The sequence below is a fragment of the Salvelinus fontinalis genome, chromosome 13 (assembly GCF_029448725.1).
Source record: "Salvelinus fontinalis isolate EN_2023a chromosome 13, ASM2944872v1, whole genome shotgun sequence".
Taxonomy (NCBI): Eukaryota; Metazoa; Chordata; class Actinopteri; order Salmoniformes; family Salmonidae; genus Salvelinus; species Salvelinus fontinalis.
In genome coordinates, this window is record NC_074677.1 from 43790050 (window position 1) to 43812220 (window position 22171).

Below are 22171 nucleotides of genomic sequence, written 5' to 3' on the forward strand. Positions count from 1 at the left end.
AAACTCTTGGCATTCTCTCAACCAGCTTCATGAGGTAGTCACCTGGAATGCATTTCAATTAACAAGTGTGCCTTGTTAAGAGTTCATATGTTGAATTTTTTTCCTTCTTAATGCATTTGAGCCAATCAGTTGTGTTGTGACAAGGTAGAGGTGGTATACAGAAGATAGCCCTATTTGGTAAAAGACCAAGTCCATATTATGGCAAGAACAGCTCAAATAAGCAAAGGGAAATGACAGTCCATCATTACTTTAAGACATGAAGGTCAGTCAATGCTGAAAATTTCAAGAACTTTGAACGTTTCTTCAAGTGCAGTAGCAAAAACCATCAAGCGCTGTGAAGAAACTGGCTTTCATGAGGACCGACACCGGAAAGGAAGACCCAGAGTTACCTCTGCTGCAGAGTATAAGTTCATCAGAGTTACCAGCCTCAGAAATTGCAGCCAGAATAAATGCTTCACAGAGTTCAAGTAACAGATACATCTCAACATCAACTGTTCAGAGCCGACTACGTGAATCAGGCCTTCATGGTCGAATTGCTGCAAAGAAACCACTACAAAAGGACACCAATAAGAAGAAGAGACTTGCTTTGGCCAAGAAACACGAGGGACATTAGTGGACATCTGGTGGAAATCTGTCTTTTGGTCTGATGAGTCCAAATGGTAGATTTTTGGATCCAATTGCCGTGTCTTTGTGAGATGCTGAGTAGGTGAACAGATGATCTCCACATGTGTGGTTCCCACCGTGAAGCATGGTTTGGGGGTGCTTTGCTAGTGAAACTGCCAGTGATTTATTTAGAATTCTAGGCACACTTAACCAGCATGGCTACCACAGCATTCTGCAGCGATACACCATCCCATCAGGTGTGCGCTTAGCGGGAATATCATTTGTTTTTCAACAGGACAATGACCCAACACACCCCTCCAGGCTGTGCAATGGCTATTGGACCAAGAAGGAGAGTGATGGAGTGCTGCATCAGATGACCTGAGTATTTAAAGCTTTCAAGGCAAAGGGTGGCTACTTTGAAGAATCCAAAAAATATTTTGATTTGTTTAACACTTTTTTGGTTAATAATTAATAATAATAATAATTCCATATGTGTTATTTCCTAGTTTTGATGTCTTCACTATTATTCTACAATGGAGAAAATAGTAAACAAAGAAAAACCCTTGAATGAGTAGGTGTGTCCAAACTTTTGACTGGTACTGTATGTTGATTCAATATAGGGCAACCAGCTGCAATAGGATTGTGAGTTTGCACAACACAATATTATCACAACATTTTTGTTGAGCAAACTCACAACTCTATTGCAGCGTTTTGCCTTACAATTGTATGTTGAAGCAACCAATGTTTTCCCCATAGTGTGTATGACTGTCTCTCTGTCTGTCTGATTCTCTTTCTCTGTCTGACTCCGTCTCTCTCTCCAAGACGTCAGCAGTGGGGAAGTAGTCTCGAAAATCTAGACCTAGGCAACAGCAGTGACTACGTCTGGGATTAATGACGGACACTCTTGCTAACGTCGAAAAAGGAGAAAAAAAAATGTCATGGGGACGGTCCTCTCCAGACAGACAACTCCCCCGACAAATTACAGGTTTGGGTAGGAGGGGCTTAAAATGTCCGGAGGATGTTTACGCAGTGGTGTAGGGAAGCTGGATATCCCAACTCCGCCTTTTCCTCTACACCAAACTGACGTTGTTTACATACAGACGTGTAAGCCAAGAACATTGGTACATTGCGGGACGCAACCCATCTGTGTAAAGAGTTGTACTCTGCTGGTATGTCTGAACTGTCTATGGTCCCTCTAGGACACCTCTGTCAGGGTGGCTGTCCTCACTTGTGAGTCATCAGGATGTCTGCATTTGTCTTCCACGTGAGACACACTCCCGTACTGGGTGGAAAGGGAACATTCTTCTTGTGATATGAATACATTCAGAACTGATGATTCAGAATCAGACTTCTGGATACTGTCACTAAGTGACCCAAAGCTCTATTGTCTTTTGTTTCACTCTCAGCCTCTGTATATCACGTTCATTCTCTGTTAAGAGGCTTAATGAGTGTGTCGTGTTAGATTGGGTTTGGGTCCTTGATGTGGACGGGATATGATGCTCGAAGCTCCAGTAGCTGCTTGTCTATCAATCTGTCACTGTGTGTGTGTGTGTGAGTGCGTACGTACGTGCGTGCGGTTGTGTGTTTACAATTCCCGTCGGGATAACAAGCAGCCCATTTCTCATGATGCCTTGTGTCTCTGACGTTTGTCACTACTACACAACACACAGACAGGTAATACTAACTACATGCTATTACTCACCCAGTCACACCTCTGTCACTCTATTTATAAATGCTAATCAGAGCCCAGGCTGGTTTCTGCATCGGTCATTATTCTAGGTGTGTTTTTCAAGGAAGGGCGTGCCTCTTTAACATACAGTACAAGTCAATACAATGACAGTTAAGTGAAGTTGTCTGCCCGAATGTATCTTTCATTAGTCAGCACCTCACCAGAATGTGTGATCCCACCTGAAGAATGTACTTCATTGACTTGATCAACACATGTCATCAGACAGGAGGTGTTCTGCCTGTTCTATCCGTTCCACAGTAGAACATTAACCAGAACCACATGTTGTTCTGAAGGAATTGACCCTAGATCAGATCAGATCAGATTACATCAAACCCCCTCTACGCACACACGCGCCAAACTAATCCCTTCAGTAGCAGATAACATCGCCGTATTTCAAGGACAAAGACAAGAGGGCTCAATTTTCGGCTGCCGTTAAACCAGCGCAATTGTCAAAAGCACGCTTGTTTGCAATTTCGACCTGTTAAAGCTGGCGCTCTTCTATTGTCAAACCCGAGCACCAGGATTGGTAATTGACTTGTTTTATAAGAGCTTGCTTGCGCTGAGGTGGGAGGGGTGACAAATATCTGAGGTGCTAATTTCAGTATGCGCTGGTTGGGATATGTATGACCACCCGAAATTTGGTTTTAGTGGTAACACGGTTGGTTATCGGATGGAAACGGAAGCGTAGCCAATCCAATGTCAAACAAGAGAGATGTGCCCGTAAACCTATTTAGAAATTTAGAAACATTAAAATAACCTATGTTCGTTTCATTTGATAAAGACAATCAAGCACCGCGTCCCCTCTTCTCAATTGCAGTTCTTTTCTGTCATGCCCAATGCATTTGCAAAGTAGTCAAGACTATCAATAATGTCACGCCCTGACCTTAGAGAGACTTTTTTATTCTCTATTTGGTTAGGTCAGGGTGTGACTTGGGTGGGCAAATCTATGTGTTCTATTTCTTTGTTGGCCGGGTATGGTTCCCAATCAGACGCAGCTGTCTATGTTGTCTCTGATTGGGGATCATACTTAGGCAGCCTGTTTTCCACCTGAGTTTGTGGGGTCTTGTTTTTTGTACTGTTACTGTGTAGCCTGCAGAACGTTACGGTCGTTTATCTTTTATTATTATTTTTTAAATTGTTTTGGTGTTCATCTAAATAAAGTAAGATGTACGCTTACCACGCTGCGCCTTGGTCTCCTCATTCTAACGACGGACGTAACAGATAAAGGGCGTGGCTTGTGAGACCGCTTTGAAATAAATCTTAAAAGATCAAGTTTGGCAGCATCAAAACAGTGAGCGGACATCCTCTTGTTATCTATGTATGCTGTACATTATTTTAGCCATCTCCTGTTATTATATTGTAGGCTATATGCCTATCATGGAAAGAGAGATGAGATAATCAAGTGACACTTGTATTTACTGTAGAAATATTTCAGTTATTTTCCTGTAACAATTGCTTGTTTTCCATTTCATTTGATTTAAAAACAAGCCCTTATAGTAAGCTTCCCATACCATACTATCACGGAAGCTGGTTCTACAGCAATGGGTCTGGCGTCTTTCTTCTCCTGGCCATGCATTAGCCAAGTAGCTTATCCATAAAATGGTCTACTCTTGTGGCTTTTGCAGACATGCTTTTTGCATTATTCACATATACACTGCAGGTAGGCCTGCTCCATTCGGCTTGTATCATTCCCATTTCCAAAGAGCGCTTCTTGTCTGGTTAACAAAGACGAGCTGCTCCAAAAAAAACCTCAAATTTGTCAGTCCTATAACGCCATATCAACAGTGGGCCTAGGTTAAATCTGGCTTATTGAGAACGTGTCTCACACATACAATACATTTCACAGGAGTCTAGTATTTTTTTCAAGGAGAAGTGCAATGCGTAAAGGCCTTAAAGCTAACTACAACAATGTTGACTGTCAACATTCCAAACATACTGAGCAAACACATTGTTTTTTTATTTTTTATTTTCTGTTGCTATCACTCGTTACTGTAGCCTATGCTATTTAATAAAATCCACAATGGACTAGCACAAAAATATTGATGACAACACAAAGATTGTCAATAACCTACAGCATTTGAGACAAACACATGCAGTATTAAGCCATGGAACGCCTTGATTGGGTAGTTAGTGGCCAAGCCCTCGTCACAACTACAACTTGCTTATTCATCAAAACCCAGCCCTTTCACGCCACCGCCAGCTTTTGCGCTCATAATAACGGCTGTGAAAATAGCTAAAATATTTCTGTTACACCAACAAAACCTATAGCGTTTCTGTCAGCGCTTAGATTTACAATTGCGTTAGGTTTGATAAAATAAAGCCCAGAGGGTATAGAGAGGGAAGATAATCAATGAGGGCCAGACAGGGCTGTTCTGATTGACAGGTTTAGATGGGGAGATTATCTGATAAAACAGCCAATAGGATCCTGATTAGCTGAAGTGGAGGACCCCTTCAGATGTCCATGTTAGACCATTTTGTCCCCATTTCTCCAGCTTTGGAAAAAAAGTAAATTTAGGCCTAAGGATGATGAGTTACTGATGAAATAAGGATGTCCCCTTGTTGTCAATATCTGATATCAATATCAAATATGTTTGAACAGTGGTCCACCTATTGCTGTCTTATTGGAAGTGTAGGAAGTCTAAGTTTATACTGATTCGGACATGTTGGTACCCCGCTCGTCCCATAAAACCAGAATTGGGCATCCGCCATCTTTCTACTGTATCGGGCTACTTGACTTGGGCGTTTCTCCCCGACCCAACATTCCATGTCACGCACACTTTCTACTTCCTGTGTTCCCAGAGCTCCTTGGGCCAGCCGGGCCAGCCTGTCTGTCTGTAGTGTACCACAGGACCATGGGCCGGACAGGAGACTGTGTGTTGACCATTAGGAGGGATAGATTGATGGATGGTCTGGAGCAGCCAACAGGGCCATACAATGGGGTTCTTATCAGCATATTAGGCTTTCAAAAGGTTATGAGAGATTCAATGGGCCTCTCTGTCTGGAGGGAGTGCAGACTCACGCAAACATAGGTGCACGCATACACGCACACAGAGGGACAGGACGGGGACTAGGGGGGGGGGAAACAGTCTACATTGTTGTGCTAAACTGATTAGTGCTCCAGAAATAACAGTGGAACAGGCTCAGGCAGTACATTTTATTTCCACTGAGTGACTGCTAGCTAGATCATTTTTATCAGAGTCCACCCAGAGAGTGTTTGGAAAATTGAACACCACCACTAAAACTCACACAGGCATGAAAAATACTATCACCCCTCTAGCTCTGGCGAGGTAGGGTAGGACACCCAGGTTTCGTCACTAATGGCACCCTATGCTCTGGTCAAAAGTAGTGCACTATATAGGGAATAGGGTGCCATTTGGGACGCATGCCTATACTCTTCATAGGCCAAGTTTATAGATTAGGCTATTATGGTTAACTTGAGGGGTTTTACTGAGGGGTGAACCCATTTCCTGTCAACCCTGAGGTCACTTCCTGGAAACGGTCACAACAACCCTGGTAAAGATAAACAATCAGGGGGAGAGTGCTATAGGATGTTTGGGGGCTCTTCACTGAGGCCCGACTCTTTCACCTCCTATTGTTTCTGTTGCCGAGCGATATCAAAAGGCTCAGCATACCAGAACTCCTCAGGGGAAACATTTATGTTCTTTCCTGTCTGTCTCTCCAACTGCATTCAATCTGCCATCGATACTATTAGTTGACTGCATGTAATGTCATATTGGCATTTCCATAATAAAAGGCTGATAGTGTTGCTGGTATTTGCTGGTTTCTCTTTCAAGCACTTCAATGACAGAGCAAGTTCAGCAACTGGGAACTTTTCCTATGAAATGTTGATGCAGAACAAACCGGACATTATATAGCAGTGGTATTATGTTAGCTACATTTGTATCTATCTTAAAATGCAGGTTCATTGACACATCATATGAACTAATAGGGCGATGTAGGTAATGCTTCAGGTGGACAAAAGTAAAATGATTGAAAGGACTGCAGCCAGAGATAGCCTTGCAATGGCCTGGCTCTGTGCGACTGCAGTGTGTTTCTCATTCACATAGCGTCTCTCGGTGTGTCTGACTGTAGCTGCTTCTGTGTGAGATGGGAACAAAACAGTGTGCTGCCGCATCATTCAGCCGCATCTCCAGCAGAGGTTCTGAAGCAGTGCACTGTGGGGACTCTCCACAGTAAATAAGCCTAAACTCTGGGTGCCGCTCTGCTCTGCACCACATCCATCCATCCTTCCACCGACCGGGACTAAAAAGGCCAGAGATTTTTTAGCACTCCGCTGCTTTGTTTGTTTTCTTCCCCCTCTCTATTTTTCCAACTGAATGAACTGAAAAGGCCAGAGCTTTGTGCTTAATACCCCTTACTATCTAAAAAAAAAGAAAGAAAAGACTCCCTCCGTCCCTTCCCCTCTGAGAACGTCTCTCAGCTATTTCATAATCTCTTCTCTATTTAAATCGCTCTCTTCTATTTCGTCCCTTGTTTGCCTGAGTGGGTTTTGTGTCTGTCTGGGTGGGTAGAGACAGACACAAAGAGGCAGACTGGCTAGATAGGGATGTCTGCTGACCTTCAGAGAGAAAGGACGATTTTACTGATAAACTTTCCGTCGAATTCTATTCGCCATGCCTTCCTCTCCTCTCCTCGATTCCTCTCCCCTAAATGTCTGCGAGCTGACTGTCTGTCTCAGAGAGCTCAGCGATTGATATTCAGCATGCATTGGAATTCAAATAAGGGGAAAAAGACAATGCACAACTGACATATTCTACATTGAATAGAAAATATTTATTTCAAAGACAGACCATCATCACTATCATCCTCACTATCACCATTCACCTCCATTTCCTGTGACAGGTGAGGCCATAGAGATGTTATTATCACCATATTGTGACCATAATCTTATGTTTGGGGGTGGGGGGTGGGGGGGTTGTTCTAAGGGACCACTTACCTTCCCAGGGGGATAGCCAGGTAGAAGACAGAGAGCATCATGGTTCGGCTATTATTGGTGAAGAGGTCTCCGATGATTGTAGGAGAGATGGAGGAGTAGCTGGATTCACCTATCCCCACCAGGCCTCGGGACAGGACGAACAGCCAGTAATACTGCAGAGCGAAGAGAGGAGTACGAGGTTAAGGAAAGATATACAGATCTATCTATACAGAGATGTTGCTTCATAACGGAACACGGACCTGGAGATAGCATGACGTTTTGGGCTTCAATGTGCCTTAACCATCATTTACTCGGGGGTACGCTAATAGTATGGATGACCCTGTGAAACACCTTTCACTGCACCTATCCAGTGTACTGTTTCTGACAATACAACACATCTTATTTTTTATGTTGTTATGCGCTGTGTCATGTTATGCTACTAATTATTTTTTTTAAAGGAAAATAAAACATTTTAGACACAGAGGAAAACCACTCAGATTCACTCCGAGCCACATCAAAAAAGAACACAGCTTCCTCCATGTTGTCGTCGAATAGATTTGTTCCTCTCTTCCACACTTCCCTTTCCCCCCTGAATGCTTACTCAGCAGTGTAGCATGTTCATAAATCTGTCCGTTGTTGCTGTTAAAATCACGCTTACCAAACAAAGAGAACAGCAACAAGATATATAGGGTGGCGATATGGGCTTTAGAGGCTCTGGAACAACCCTGAGTTCCTTTTAAAAAGGTACCGACACTGTGCCAAAATTATATTAAATTAGAAAGACACCTGCGCTATTTTTCAGGGTCACTAAAATGTGGGAGCTAACCTTTGCCCTCGGTTAGCTGTTTTATAGTAGGCGGAGACAGGAAGACAGAATGACACCCTGCCTTTCCCTCTGAACTTGGATTAAAACGTTGATATAAATAGCCATCTGACACGTTGTTAAAAATGTTCCTGTAGTCACATCCTTTAGTGATGCTCCGTGATAGAAATAAGAGTCATCCAACACAGACCATCTCCCCTGAGAGACTTTCATATAATTCCTATGACTCTCGTTCTGTTTATATCCTCCTCTGTCTCACTCGCTCTCTCTCTCTATTTCTCACGCTCTCCGTCTTTATTTTTCACTCACACATTTTATCCTCCTTATCTACACATAGCGGGTCCACTAAGAGAGGATGTGTGGGTGCAGTACGGTTATTAACACTAGTGATGGGAGAATACGCTCAGAGGGGATCCCAGATGATGGGATTAGTGTCTGATGCAGCATGGAGAGAAAGATTGGAGAAAGAGGGAGAAGAGGAGAGGGGGAAAGAGAGAGGAGGGAGAGGGGGATGGGTGTAGAAGGAGGAGAGAGAGAAAGGTGGATAAAGAGACAATTATGGATAGAAATGGAAAGAGAAAGAAATGCAGGGAGAGAGAAAGAGAGTGAGAAAAAAATGGGTTGGGGTGACAATGGATTGGGGAGAGACCGTGTTTTATCAGAAATTTCAAATTTGGTTACACTTTCTGCGGAGCGCTCCGGTGCCTGTCAGTATTCTGACACAGAGACATGCTGTGAAAGCATTAGTCCACTTGCCACAGCCTGTCTACCCTGTCTCTCTCTCTTGTTATTGTGTCCTGTGTTCAACCAGTCAAATCTGCTCGCACATCCTGTCAATGATGTCAAGACCAGCACCTGTGAAATGTCACCGACTGCGATATCTTTACACTGACTGACTGGAGGCTTTTCTGCCCCAACACTGGAATCAGCCTAGCAACAAGAACCACAATTCAATATATAAATATCAAGAAAAGAAAGCTATTATCAGAAGGGTAATGCTGTTATTTCTGTCAAATAATGCATCTAAGTACAGTACACAGCAAGGGAGAAGAAAATACCAGAAATGTCAGCAAGCGTGAGGGGGTAAAAGGAGGGAAGGACGTTCTTTTCACGCTTGATAAAAGAGCATCGTGCACTACGTTATACACCCACATTCCATTAGCACTTATTCTTCTCTCTCTCCCTATTTGAGTTTTCGGAAAGACTTTACTGTAGGTGCCATTATGCATGCATTGGATTCAGAAAGCCTTTATAACATCTATAAAACACATAACAGTTGTCATCAGCTGTCATAAGTAGTTTGGCATTAGATGTTATAAAACCGGTTATAATGTGTGTTAAAAATGTCTGTTCATATGCTCTAATGTCAACGGTTAATTACAAGTACTATCATACAGTCTGCATTACAACTTATGTCACATGTTATTACATGCTACATAAGAGTACATAGCAGATGTTATAACATGGTCACTTACTAACCTGTGTCACATTATTACAATGAATGGAATGATGGGCTCCACAGACACCTGAAGTAAAGTGACATTCATTTCAGATGTTATAAAACAGTTAAACCACGGGATGAGTTGAAAGTATCACAACACTTTACCATTCAAATGATCACCAAGAAACATGGGGAAATTGGAGCACAGATGTACGATTTGCTTTATTAGAAAAATTACACATTATAATACCAACAAGTTGCCAAGAAAATACAAACATGTTGAAACGAAATGGAAGCAAAAATAAGTTTACACAACTAAATCAACGTTACTGGGGCACAACAGGATTTGTGGCAGCTATATTATACAAAAAAAATGGGTAGGTAGTTATCTAATTAGCTAGCTAGTTAGTTAGGTAACTAGGAACTGGGTTGAAGAGCCCTGCTCTGCACAGTGCAAACAATGTGTTTTGTTTGACGGCATACTTGAGAGTAGTTAGCTAGCCATTCCCACCATAGTGGCATGACAGCACAAGCAGCGCCCCCATCGATGCATAGCTAGCTAGTTTGCTACCTAAAGGAGGAATTCTGAATTATAAAGCTTACTTTGCAGCATATCACATTGTTTAACTCAATCTAAATAACGTTAACATTATCCATGTGCTATTGGTTTGCAATGACGTGAACCTTTCGCTTCTGTGTTGTTGTTATGTTGGTAAGTCCCACCTTTCTTCTTCTGATTGCAGCGATATGATTCGCTGACACAAGAGCGCTCAATAACTTTTCATTGGATCGGCAAACTGTCTATTTGCTTCAGCAAATCATATAGCTGAAATGTCTTTAACAGTTTTGAGATCAAATGAAACTTTATTGAGAGTTCTTGTGCCAGTGAATCATATCGCTGAAATTGGAAGAAGGGTTCGGATTAATATAAGATGGTAGAAGAGAAGAGATGTCAGATCATCATGTGGAAAACCTAGCTAGCTAAAGCAAATAACATGGATAATAATCTGTTAGTTTGAGTTAAATGCCGGAGCGGCAGGTAGCCTAGTGGTTAGAGCGTTGGACATGTAACCGAAAGGTTGCAAGATCGAATCCCCGAGCTGACAAGGTAAAAACCTGTCCTTCTGCCCTGAACAAGACGGCCGTCATTGTAAATAAGAATTTGTTCTTAACTGACTTGCCTAGTTCCAATTTGTAAGTTGCAAGTTGCTCTGGATAAGAGTGTCTGCTAAATGACTTAAATGTAATGTATTAAAAGGTGGACTATGCACAAATTGCTCTGCCATTTCCTGGTTGCTACAATTCGAATAGTTTGCCTAATTTCAGTTAATGTGACAAAACAAGATAGTGTAGAGAATCATTTTACCATCCAAACCGCTGTGAAAAATCTTTTCCATAACCAAAAATATTTTATTTTCAGTTTTTTTGTACAAAACCGAAAGTAAAATATTCAAAAAACAAAACTTAAGAACGGGAAGCATAGAAGTTGCGCACATAGAACAGGGACGGCAGGTAGCCAGGCGGGTAAGAGCGTTGGGCCAGTAACCAAAAGGTTGCTGGATCGAATCCCTGAGCTGACAAGTTAAAAATATGTTGTTCTGAGCAAGGCAGTTAACCCACTGTTCCCTTTACCACTTCTTAGCCTTGCTTTCAATGAGATGACAGATCTATTATTTATATTTCTATGTGAATCTGGTCAGGTTGCCCCAAAAAGTTACATATTGCAGCTTTAAGATGAAAAGGTAATTGCATTTAAAGTGCAAGTGAAAGAGGATGTTATAGGCCCAGTAGTACTGAGCAATTAACTGACATTTTGGTTATTTTCCTATTTTTAAAACAACTAATTGACCAATGTCAATTTCGAAATACCGAAATCGCAAACAGTGATTATTTTTTAATAATTGAACTGAAACAGAACTGACCTCAAAAACCACTTATTGATCAGAACTAAGGCCCAGTGCAGTCACAAATGAGATTTTCCTGTGTTTTATATATATTTCCACACTATGAGGTTGGATAATACTTTTAGTAATAATGCCCTTTTAGTGTAAGAGCTGTTTGAAAAGCCCTCCGTGAAATTTTAACCCTATTTTGGTGGGATGGAGTTTTGGCCTACCTGGTGACATCACCAGGTGGTACATTTGTTAATATACCAGAGAAGAAAGAGAGTTCCAAATCTCTCTGTCCTGCCAATAATAACTACTGTAGTTTTCAGTTTTTCCCTCCCCACTCAGACCACTCCCAGACAGTCCTAGCAAAATTCTTGCTTGAGAAATTGCTCTTTTTGACCCTTATATTAAAAAGGTACATAATTATTACCCAGAAATGATTTTATATTGAGATAAAAGCGGATTGGACCTTTAATACGCAACTGAGTATGTTTTTTTTTATTCTACCTGTTGCTACTGAAGTTAGCTAGCTAGCGCAAAGCAGATTCATCAGTGGGCCAATGAAATGTTGCATTTGCAACATCAACTAGCTATTTATTTCATAACATAGCTGTCTGTCATTGTTACTGCATATCTTTCCTTTTTCACAGCTGTCACAAATCTTGTTGTGCCCCATCAATATTGATTTTGTTGTCTGTTTCGTTTTTTTATTTTTTATTATGTGTTTTCTTAGCAAGTTGTTGGTATTGTGTGTCCTTAAATCAATACAAATCCTAAGTACATCTGTGCTCCCATTTGCCCATGTTTCTTGGAGATACTGTGAATGGCAAAGTTTTGTGATACTCTCAGCTAATCCTGTGGTATAAGCACATTCATAACCATTTTATAATTCATCAAATGATTGTCACTCTACTAAAGGTGTCTGTGCACACTCTATAAGGGCATATGACATGGTTATGACGCCCATCATTCCATTCAATGTAATAATGTGACACAGAGGTTGGTAAATAACATAAGACCATGTTATAACACCTGGTATGTAAGACTCTTATGCAGCATGTAATAACATATGACATAAGTTGTCATACAGTCTGTGTAATATCAAATCAAATTTTATTTGTCACATGCGCCGAATACAATAAGTGTAGACTTTACCGTGAAATGCTTACTTACAAGCCCTTAACCAACAGTGCAGTTCAAGAAGAAGAAAATATTCTCCAAGTAGACTAAAATAATAGCCATTGTGTCATTAACAGTTGACATGAGAGCATGTGACAATAGGATGAAAAGCCATGTTGAACACCCATTATAAACGGTTTAATAACATCCCATACAGTGACTCATAACTATTTCAAACTACTTATGACAAATGTCATGTGGTGTATAGATGCAATAATGGCTTAATGAATGCATGCATAAGGACACCTACAGTAAAGTGTTACCCAGTTTTAACATTGACTGTCATTCCCAGACAAAACAACAGGACTTCTTGTCCTGTTACGTAATTCCCAGTGGGTTGTAGGGAATTAGGCCTACATGATGGGAATGTGAACAGACTGGCATACGCAGGGTTATCCTGTGTGACTGAGTTGTATCTTGTTATTACTGTTTTTATGACCCTTATCTAATGTAACAGAAGATTCTCTATGTCTCTCTCTCTCTCTGCATCTATAACTGATGTCCCGAGGAGGCATTGGTGTGTGTGTCACGTGTGTGTGTGTGTGTGTGTTTGTGCGTGTGTGCGTGTGATCCTGCATGTGTGTGTATGTTCCTGCATGTGTGTGTGTGTGTGTGTGTGTGTGTGTGTGTGTGTGTGTGTGTGTGTGTGTGTGTGTGTGTCGGGGGGTTGCCCTCTGTAGTGACAGCTCTGTGCAGGGATTAATAAAAGGCAGTGAGCAAGGGATAGCGGGGTAAAACCCTTACCCCTAGGGTGACCTGTGTCTCATACTGCTGTCACACTCTGATCCAGGTGGATGACAAGCCACAGCAAGGGGGCAAGCACACACACACACACACACACACACACACACACACACACACACACACACACACACACACACACACACACACACACACACACACACACACACACACACACACACACACACACACACACACACACACACACACACACACACACACAATACACACACACTCTGGAGCATACAAAGCACAAAACATCATGTCAGCGATGAAATATGCTAGGGTTGAGTGGTATCCAGATTATCATACCGTTTCTCAGTCACCCAGTAAAATTCCACTTGAGTACAATTCTAAAAGTATTTGGTTTAAAATATACTTAAGTATCAAAACTAAATGTAATTACTAAAATATACTCAAAAGTAAAAGTATAAATGATTTCAAATTCAAACAAGACGGCACCAATTTCTTATTTATTTACTTTACAGATAGCCAGAGGCCCACTCCAACATCATTTACGAACAAAGCATGTGTGTTTAGTGAGTCCGCCAGATCAGAGGCAGTAGGGATGACCAGGGATGTTCTGTTGATAAGTGCGTGAAATGGACCATTTTCCTGTCCTGCTAAGCATTCAAAATGTAACGAGTACTTGGGGTGTCAAGGGAAATGTATGGAGTAAAAAGTACATTATTTTCTTTAGCAATGTACTGAAGTAAAAGTAAAAGTAATCAAAAATATAGATAGTAAAGTACAGGTACCCCAAAAAACTACTGAAGTAGTACTTTCAAGTATTTTTACTTAAGTACTTTACACCACTGCCGTTTCTGTACCATCCCAGTGTATACTGTATTACCGAATGTGCACACAAGGGTGCTATTTCCAAAGAAAATATATATTTATAAGCAAGAAGCTTGACCTTGACATCTAGCCACTTACATGCTGACCAGACCGCACGCGTGCATGTTGATTTTGTCCACCCACACCAGACACGATCAGGACACGCAGGTTGAAATATCAAAACAAACTCTGAACTAACTGTATTAATTTGGGGACAGCTCGAAAAGCATGAAACATTTATGGCAATTTAGCTAGCGAGCTTGCTGTTGCTAGCTAATTTGTCATGGGGTATAAACATTGGGTTGTTATTTTACCTGAAATGCACAAGGTCCTCTACTCTGACAACTAATCCACAGATAAAAGGATAAACCAAGTTTGTTTCTAGTAATCTCTCCTCCTTCAGGCTTCTTCATCTTCTTCTTCTTTGGACTTTATATGGTGGTTGGCAACCAACTTTAAGGTGCATTACCACTACCAACTGGACCTCTGTTCATCTTTCAATCACCCACGTGAGTACAGTTGAAGTCAGAAGATTACATACACCTTAGCCAAATACATTTAAACTCAGTTTTTCACAGTTCCTGACATGTCATCATAGAAACAATTCCCTGTCTTAGGTCAGTTAGGACCACCACATTCTTTTAAGAATGTGAAATGTCAGAATAATAATAGAGAGCATGATCTATTTCTGCTTTTATTTCTTTCATCACATTCCCAGTGGGTCAGAAGTTTACATACACTCAATTCGTATTTGGTAGCATTGCCTTTAAATTGTTAAATTTAACTTGGGTCAAACGTTTCGGGTAGCCTTCCACAAGCTTCCCACAATAAGTTGGGTGAATTGTCTCACTCCTCCTGACAGAGCTGGTGCAACTGAGTCAGGTTTGTAGGCCTCCTTGCTCGCACACGCTTTTTCAGTTCTGCCCACAAATTTTCTTTGTGATGGCCACTCCAATACCTTGACTTTGTTGTCCTTAAGCCATTTTGCTACAACTTTGGAAGACCCATTTGCGACCAAGCTTTAACTTCCTGACTGATGTCTTGAGATGTTGCTTCAATATATCCACATAATTTTCCTTCCTCGTGAAGCCATCTATTTTGTGAAGTGCACCAGTTCCTCCTGCAGCAAAGCACCACCACAACATGATACTGCCACCCCTGTGCTTCACGGTTGGGATGGTGTTCTCGGCTTGCAAGTCTCCCCCTTTTTCCTCCAAACATAACTAACTATTTTGTTTCATCAGACCAGAGGACATTTCTCCAAAGAGTACGATCTTTGTCCCCATGTGCAGTTGCAAACCGTAGTCTGGCTTTTTTTATGGCGGTTTTGGAGCAGTGGCTTCTTCATTGCTGAGCGGCCTTTCGGGTTATCTTCACAAGGTCCTTTTGCTGTTGTTCTGGGATTGATTTGCACTTTTCGTACCAAAGTAAGTTAATCTCTAGGAGACAGAACGCGTCTCCTTCCTGAGCGGTATGACGGCTGCGTGGTCCCATGGTGTTTATACTTGTGTACTATTGTTTGTAGAGATGAACATGGTACCTTCAGGCATTTTGAAATTGCTCCCAAGGATTTGAGGTCTTGAGGTCCTGGCTGATTTCTTTCGATTTTCCCATGATGTCAATTTGGTTCTGAGTTTGAAGGTAGGCCTTGAAATACATCCACAGGTACACCTCCAATTGACTCAAATGATGTCAATTAGCCTATCAGAAGCTTCTAAAGCCATGACATCATTGTTTGGAATTTTTCAAGCTGTTTAAAGGCACAGTCAACTTAGTGTATGTAAACTTCTGACCCATTGGAATTGTGATACAGTGAATTATAAGTGAAATAATCTGTCTGTAAACAATTGTTGGAAAAATGACTTGTGTCATGCACAAAGTAGATGTCCTAACCGACTTGCCAAAACTATAGTTTTTAACAAAAAATTTGTGGAGTGGTTGAAAAACAAGTTTTAATGACTCCAACCTAAGTGTATGTAAACTTCCGACTTCAACTGTATATGCTCCTAAAAACCAATGAGTAGATGTGAGAGGCGGGACTTGCAGCGCGTCAAGCCTCACAAATAGAACCAAGTTCTATTTTAGCACCTGGCTACACAGACGCTCGTTTACGCACACGAGCAGTGTGGGTGCAATGATTGAATAACATGTATATGTACATTTATTTTGCGCACACGACGCGAGCGGTGTGGTCAGCATGTTAGCTAGCAAGTTAGCAAACCAAATACATAGCTGGAGCCCTGAGCTGGATATAATTTAGAACACATCTTAGATATCTCATAGTTATACTTAACTTCTAGTTAGTTATAAGCAGTGGGGTCGAATACACCCCCGCAGCCTCCATGAGGCGAGGGAGCCCCCAACCCCCCCCAAAATGACAGTATTCTTTTTAACAGTATTGAAAATCATACTCACTCACTTCCAAGTAATGGTTGCGCTATTCATGAATCTTGGTGCTGTTGTGAATAATATGTGTTTACTCTGCTGCCCTAAATAATTGTTTCCTCACCTACTGGTCTGCACCGTTATTAGTTTGATTTTGAATGAACTATGACTAAAATGACAGTCCCATTCATATGCATTGGACTGTAACAGTAGCCACATGCAGTGTTGTTTTGAATGAATTATGACTATGGTTACATCATTGTTATCTGTTGGACTGTTACAGTATGTAGTGTTGTTTTGAATGAATTATGACTATGGTTACATCATTGTTATCTGTTGGACTGTTACAGTATGTAGTGTTGTTTTGAATGAATTATGACTATGGTTACATCATTGTTATCTGTTGGACTGTTACAGTATGTAGTGTTGTTTTGAATGAATTATGACTATGGTTACATCATTGTTATCTGTTGGACTGTTACAGTATGTAGTGTTGTTTTGAAATGAATCACTGTACAGCAGAGCTATTTATTCCTCTTCTTAAAAAGGGAAACTTCTGAACTTGTGGAAACCATTTGTATGTCTCTGCACGCAGTATGAAGGAAGTTAGACTTCCTAACTAGTGTTAGCGCAACGCTAACTAGTGTTAGCGCAACTACCGGAAGTCTACACTAGTTAGCGACTTCCTTCAAACTGAACGCAGAGACATAACGATGGTATCCACGAGTTCATCCGACTCTGGAGAAGTAGACAAAGTATCCCTTTAAGGGCATGTCATTTAGTAGTGGATAATTATCCTCATATTGTTTTTTTGTGTGTGGTTGCTATACCGTGAGTGCTCCTTGGTTTAAATGAGGCAGTCATCGCAGCAGCAGCACAAACAACAACATTAACACTTATTCTTGCATTCTGTCCCCCAGTCTAGGTTAATGAGATCAAAACTGAATGAAATGTAATGTAAATGTCCTCTGGGACCAAATGAAAAATAAAAGATGCATTTCTGTAATACCAACATGTGCATAATTGGCGTCGCTCGCAGCACCCTGAGACATTTAGGCTTTTTGGTTTCCTGTCAGAGGCCGTAAAGGGATTAGGTTGGATTTGAAAGAGCGAATCCCTCTAATGACAAGACTTTGTTAATTAATAAATGAACTAACGAGGTACATTAACATGCTGTCTAATTTGAAGTCATCCTAGAAGTAATCCTTTGACGATGATAATTGGGAAACACCTCACAGTCATGCTTTCTATGGCAGCGGACAGCACACACAATTACTCAGGGAAAGCTACTATCAGCAGACATATGTACCAGCTACATATGTCAAAACGGTCCGGCAGACTATCACGGCTCTGTGACTGTGGACTATAAATTGGGCTTTTGAGCTCTACACAGCCAAACTGACTATTTCCACTTATATACATTCCAAATGTAATTTTGGTTTTAAAAGCTTCCCGAAAAGAAATACATCCAAAATGCCCAGAGTGGGTTTAATAAATGGCTAATGATTAGCATCAGTTGTGAGTGGTATTCATGTTGTATCTCGTGGTCTCTGCACTGGAGGCTGTTACGTAACAGACCACTGTGGTTCAGTTTGATTGACAGATTAGGGGACATCTCTGGAGATAAATATGATGAGGGAGGGAGGGGAAGAGTGGAGATGAAGGGTGTGTGTGTGTGTGTGTGTGCGTGCGTGCGCTGGAGAAACCGCCCGATAACCTCATCAGGGATGGCCTTTATGGCATGATGTGTCAGAGGGAGATGGGCCAATGGGTGATGGTGGTTGGCTTTTCCTGTCAGCTCAGCCTTAGCAGTGACAGCAGAGAGCAGAGAGAGCCAGGCTGTATTCCCCCAGGGGCAGCTGGCGGCCATCGCAGCTCCATGGAGCAGGGCTACACATGAGATTAGTGTAGTCAGACTGTGGCCCCATGGGGCCATCAACCTAGGACAAACATACCTAAGCTGTCAGTCCTCTCCACTGATAACAGCTCTGGGCTGAACTAGCGCTCTAATTAACACTCATACCACTGGATCTCTGGATCTGAAAACTCTGGAGCACACATAGGGCCTAGATATACATCCACAGCCCTGACCTGAACTCATACACATGGACACAGACAAAGGTACACAAATTCAAACGAATACACTCCACAGATATACATGCACGCACGCACACACAGTCAGCTGAATAAGACCCGTATATCTGATGGAAGGAGCCCCTCTTCCCCCCCAAATCAGCTAGAGGTTAACCCCCCACAACACATAGCATGAGGCCAAACCAGAGAGCAATCAGACCACATGGCCTGCAGGCCATATCCTCTGATGCTCCATGATGCACTCGACTGTCTTGCTATATAATACTGTCGTGACTCTCGTTCTCTCTCTCTCTCAGGTGCTTATTTTAGCCGATTGCCTAATGCCAATTTTAACTTCCATTTTCTGAGAGAGAGAAAGATAGAGGGGGCGGGAAAGAGAAAGAGAGAGGCAAAGAGAGAGGAGAAAGAAGACAGGCTGCCCCATAGAGACAAAGTGAGGGAGACAGAGCGAGAGAGAGAGAAAGAAAGAAAGAAAGAGAGTGTGGGAGAGAGAGAGAGAGTGAGGGAGAGAGACAGCGATAGAGCCATAATAGAATGTCTACAAAGGCTGTGAAGTCGGCGTCACGCTAAATGAGCATGTCATCTAATCTACATTAGCAAGACAACTTTGTTTTGGCTGCACAGTACACGTCAGTGCACTTCAAACTGTGGTGCTGTGCGGTCACTAACCTTCATGTGCCGGAGATTATAACAAAACAGTTAGCCCACTCAGTGAAACGGCCCCTGGAGTTTCTCTCTTCTACTTACTTCTGATGAGTTGTACATCAAAACATCAAACCTTCCCTCATAGGGGTCATTGTGGGTGATGATAGTAGAACTAAACTCCTGGATAATGCTTTTGTCTGTTCTTGAATTAGGTCTACAATTTGAGCAGTGGTCCTCCCTTACTGAAGAGGTTTTGGATATATGACTTCCTGTGTACTTCCTGTATGTAGAGGAAGTGGCATCATACCTCTTTGGTGATGAAGGAGCTGGAGAGGGTGACGGCGGACCAGAAGAAGATGCCACAGCTCAGGATGATCTTCCTGTTGAAACGGTCGCCCAGGTAACCGAAGATGGGCGCTGCCACCATGAAACTGCAGATGAAAACTGTGGAAGACAAAGAGGCCAAATGTTAAAATCACTGTAGCTTCAGTAGGCTATCACCACCCTTTTCTTTCCTCGCACAAAAGTAAATAAATATCATTGTCTGAGAACGTTGAGCGTAGCCACACTGATGTGTTATTTTGTAATGATGAAATTCCAATGACAATGAAGTAGGTAAAAGCACAAACAGATCTGGGACCAGGCTAGTAGTCTCCCTGGTTGGTATTGATAACGAGCCAGTCACTCGGGCATCCTGTGAAAGACTGCCAAAGGTCACCCAACCTTACCTCAGACCACGCAGGATCCCATTATACAGTCACATATTAAAGTGATATCACAGAGACAATGGAAGTATATTAAAGAGCGGGTTATTTCAGCTCTCTCTGATAGCATTAGAGGAATGATGTTGTTATGCGAATTACGCCGTTATGTTATCACGTCTTCAGCATTAGCCTGTTATTGCCTCTGTAATATGTATCATCTAAGCTGGCCGAGCAATAAAAACAACGGTTGTTTTCTCTCTTTTACAGTCGTAGTAATCCTCTCCCTGACGTTGAGCATGAACCTCACTGAAGTACAGTAGGTTACAGTACATGAGTGGGTGGCTGAAAGTGCGCTTCACTAATCCTCTCACTGCTGACTTTATAAAAACAAAATCCGCGGCGGGGCTTATGGCAGCATCTATCTATGAGAAAGAACACCCTCCCTAAACATCGTTGAATATTTAATGTTATCGGACAGAGGTGTATTTCTCCGCAGATATAAAGGGCAGAGGGATTACACTTGACAGCAGTGCAGTCTGACAACAGGGCTTCGGTAGACGGGCACTCTCCAAGAGTGTTTTGACACTTCATCAGCATAAAGTTATCCTGGGGGGGGGGGGGGGGGGGGGGGGGGGGTTATATAACATTAAAGGGGTCTGCAGCATCATCGAGAAACAGCCTGATAGGGAAGAGCAGGATGCTGACCTCAGTGTCTCTTTAACACTATACAGTATATTACCAAGGAAATATATTCCCCTGGCTGACAAAGAATTCAAAATCACAGTGCTATCCAATGTGGCCTAGCCAAAGGATGACCCAAGGGTGACGTGGCCAAAGGATGACCAAAGGGTGACGTGGCCAAAGGATGACCCAAGGGTGACGTGGCCAAAGGATGACCCGAGGGTGACGTGGCCAAAGGATGACCCGAGGGTGACGTGGCCAAAGGATGACCCAAGGGTGACGTAGCCAAAGGATGACCCGAGGGTGACGTAGCCAAAGGATGACCCGAGGGTGACGTAGCCAAAGGATGACCCAAGGGTGACGTGGCCAAAGGATGACCCGAGGGTGACGTGGCCAAAGGATGACCCGAGGGTGACGTGGCCAAAGGATGACCCGAGGGTGACGTGGCCAAAGGATGACCCAAGGGTGACGTGGCCAAAGGATGACCCAAGGGTGACGTGGCCAAAGGATGACCCAAGGGTGACGTGGCCAAAGGATGACCCAAGGGTGACGTGGCCAAAGCAGAAGCAAAAACATAACTAGATGGGGGGGTTCCCCACACAGAGTATAGCCAACTGGGTTTGTCCTGCTATCATTGCCTCTACTGAACCAGGGGCTCCATTGTACAGAATATATACTGTAGTAGTAGATGGTGCAGTTGAGATATCACAGGGTTCCCTGCCAGATATCGATGCCCTCATCTTGATATTTAATAACTTCCAATTATAGGGGAAGAGAAAACGCTGAGGCAGCTTCATTATGGGATGTTACTGTTGGCACTGTTTCCAAGCCGACCGCTCTGCTCCTGTAACAGAGGAGGTGCTTCTCTCTGGAGCCACACCAAGCCTGTTAGGAAATCAACAGAATCATTTGGTACACCGAAACAAATTAGGGCTATTTCATAACTAATACTTGTTCTGTTTTATGGAGATTTATCTTTTGTAGGACCTACCGGGGACTTTGCTTTTATGATGATTTATAATTCATGTTGAGTATTTGTTTTGTCTGTGGCCAGGCTAAGGAGCTGACATCAATGTACTATTATATCAGGTTTTACCTGAGTCACAACCTATGTATTCTAAGTACAATGGATTGTAGCTAGATACATATAATACCTGTTGAGGGATGGGAACACACACAGGCACTCAAAATATTCACTCAAACACACACACACACACACACACACACACACACACACACACACACACACACACACACACACACACACACACACACAGACACACACAGACACACACACACTCAGACACACACTCAGACACACACACACACACTCAGAACTGCCACTCGCCCATGCAGATCAAACACACCCTGCTAAGGAATGGTTGAACAATTCCTCTGTCAAGCTGATCTATTTGGGGAGATTTTGGTTTGGCACATCTTTCTCCCTCTGACATCATGATGAGTTTAGTAATTAGTTGAATAAA

At 42.3% G+C, this 22171-nt stretch overlaps 1 protein-coding gene across 1 annotated transcript in view; it reads right to left on the reverse strand.

Moving 5' to 3' along the window:
- The window catches only part of spns2 (SPNS lysolipid transporter 2, sphingosine-1-phosphate), a 135306-nt gene that overhangs the window by 41582 nt on the left and 71553 nt on the right, over positions 1 to 22171 (reverse strand). Inside the window, exons 3-4 of the mRNA XM_055942972.1 lie at positions 19610 to 19746; positions 7290 to 7441 (exon numbers count right to left, since the gene is read on the reverse strand). Of these exons, the coding sequence (XP_055798947.1) occupies positions 7290 to 7441; positions 19610 to 19746 (289 nt within the window). The remainder of the gene's footprint in view (positions 1 to 7289; positions 7442 to 19609; positions 19747 to 22171) is intronic.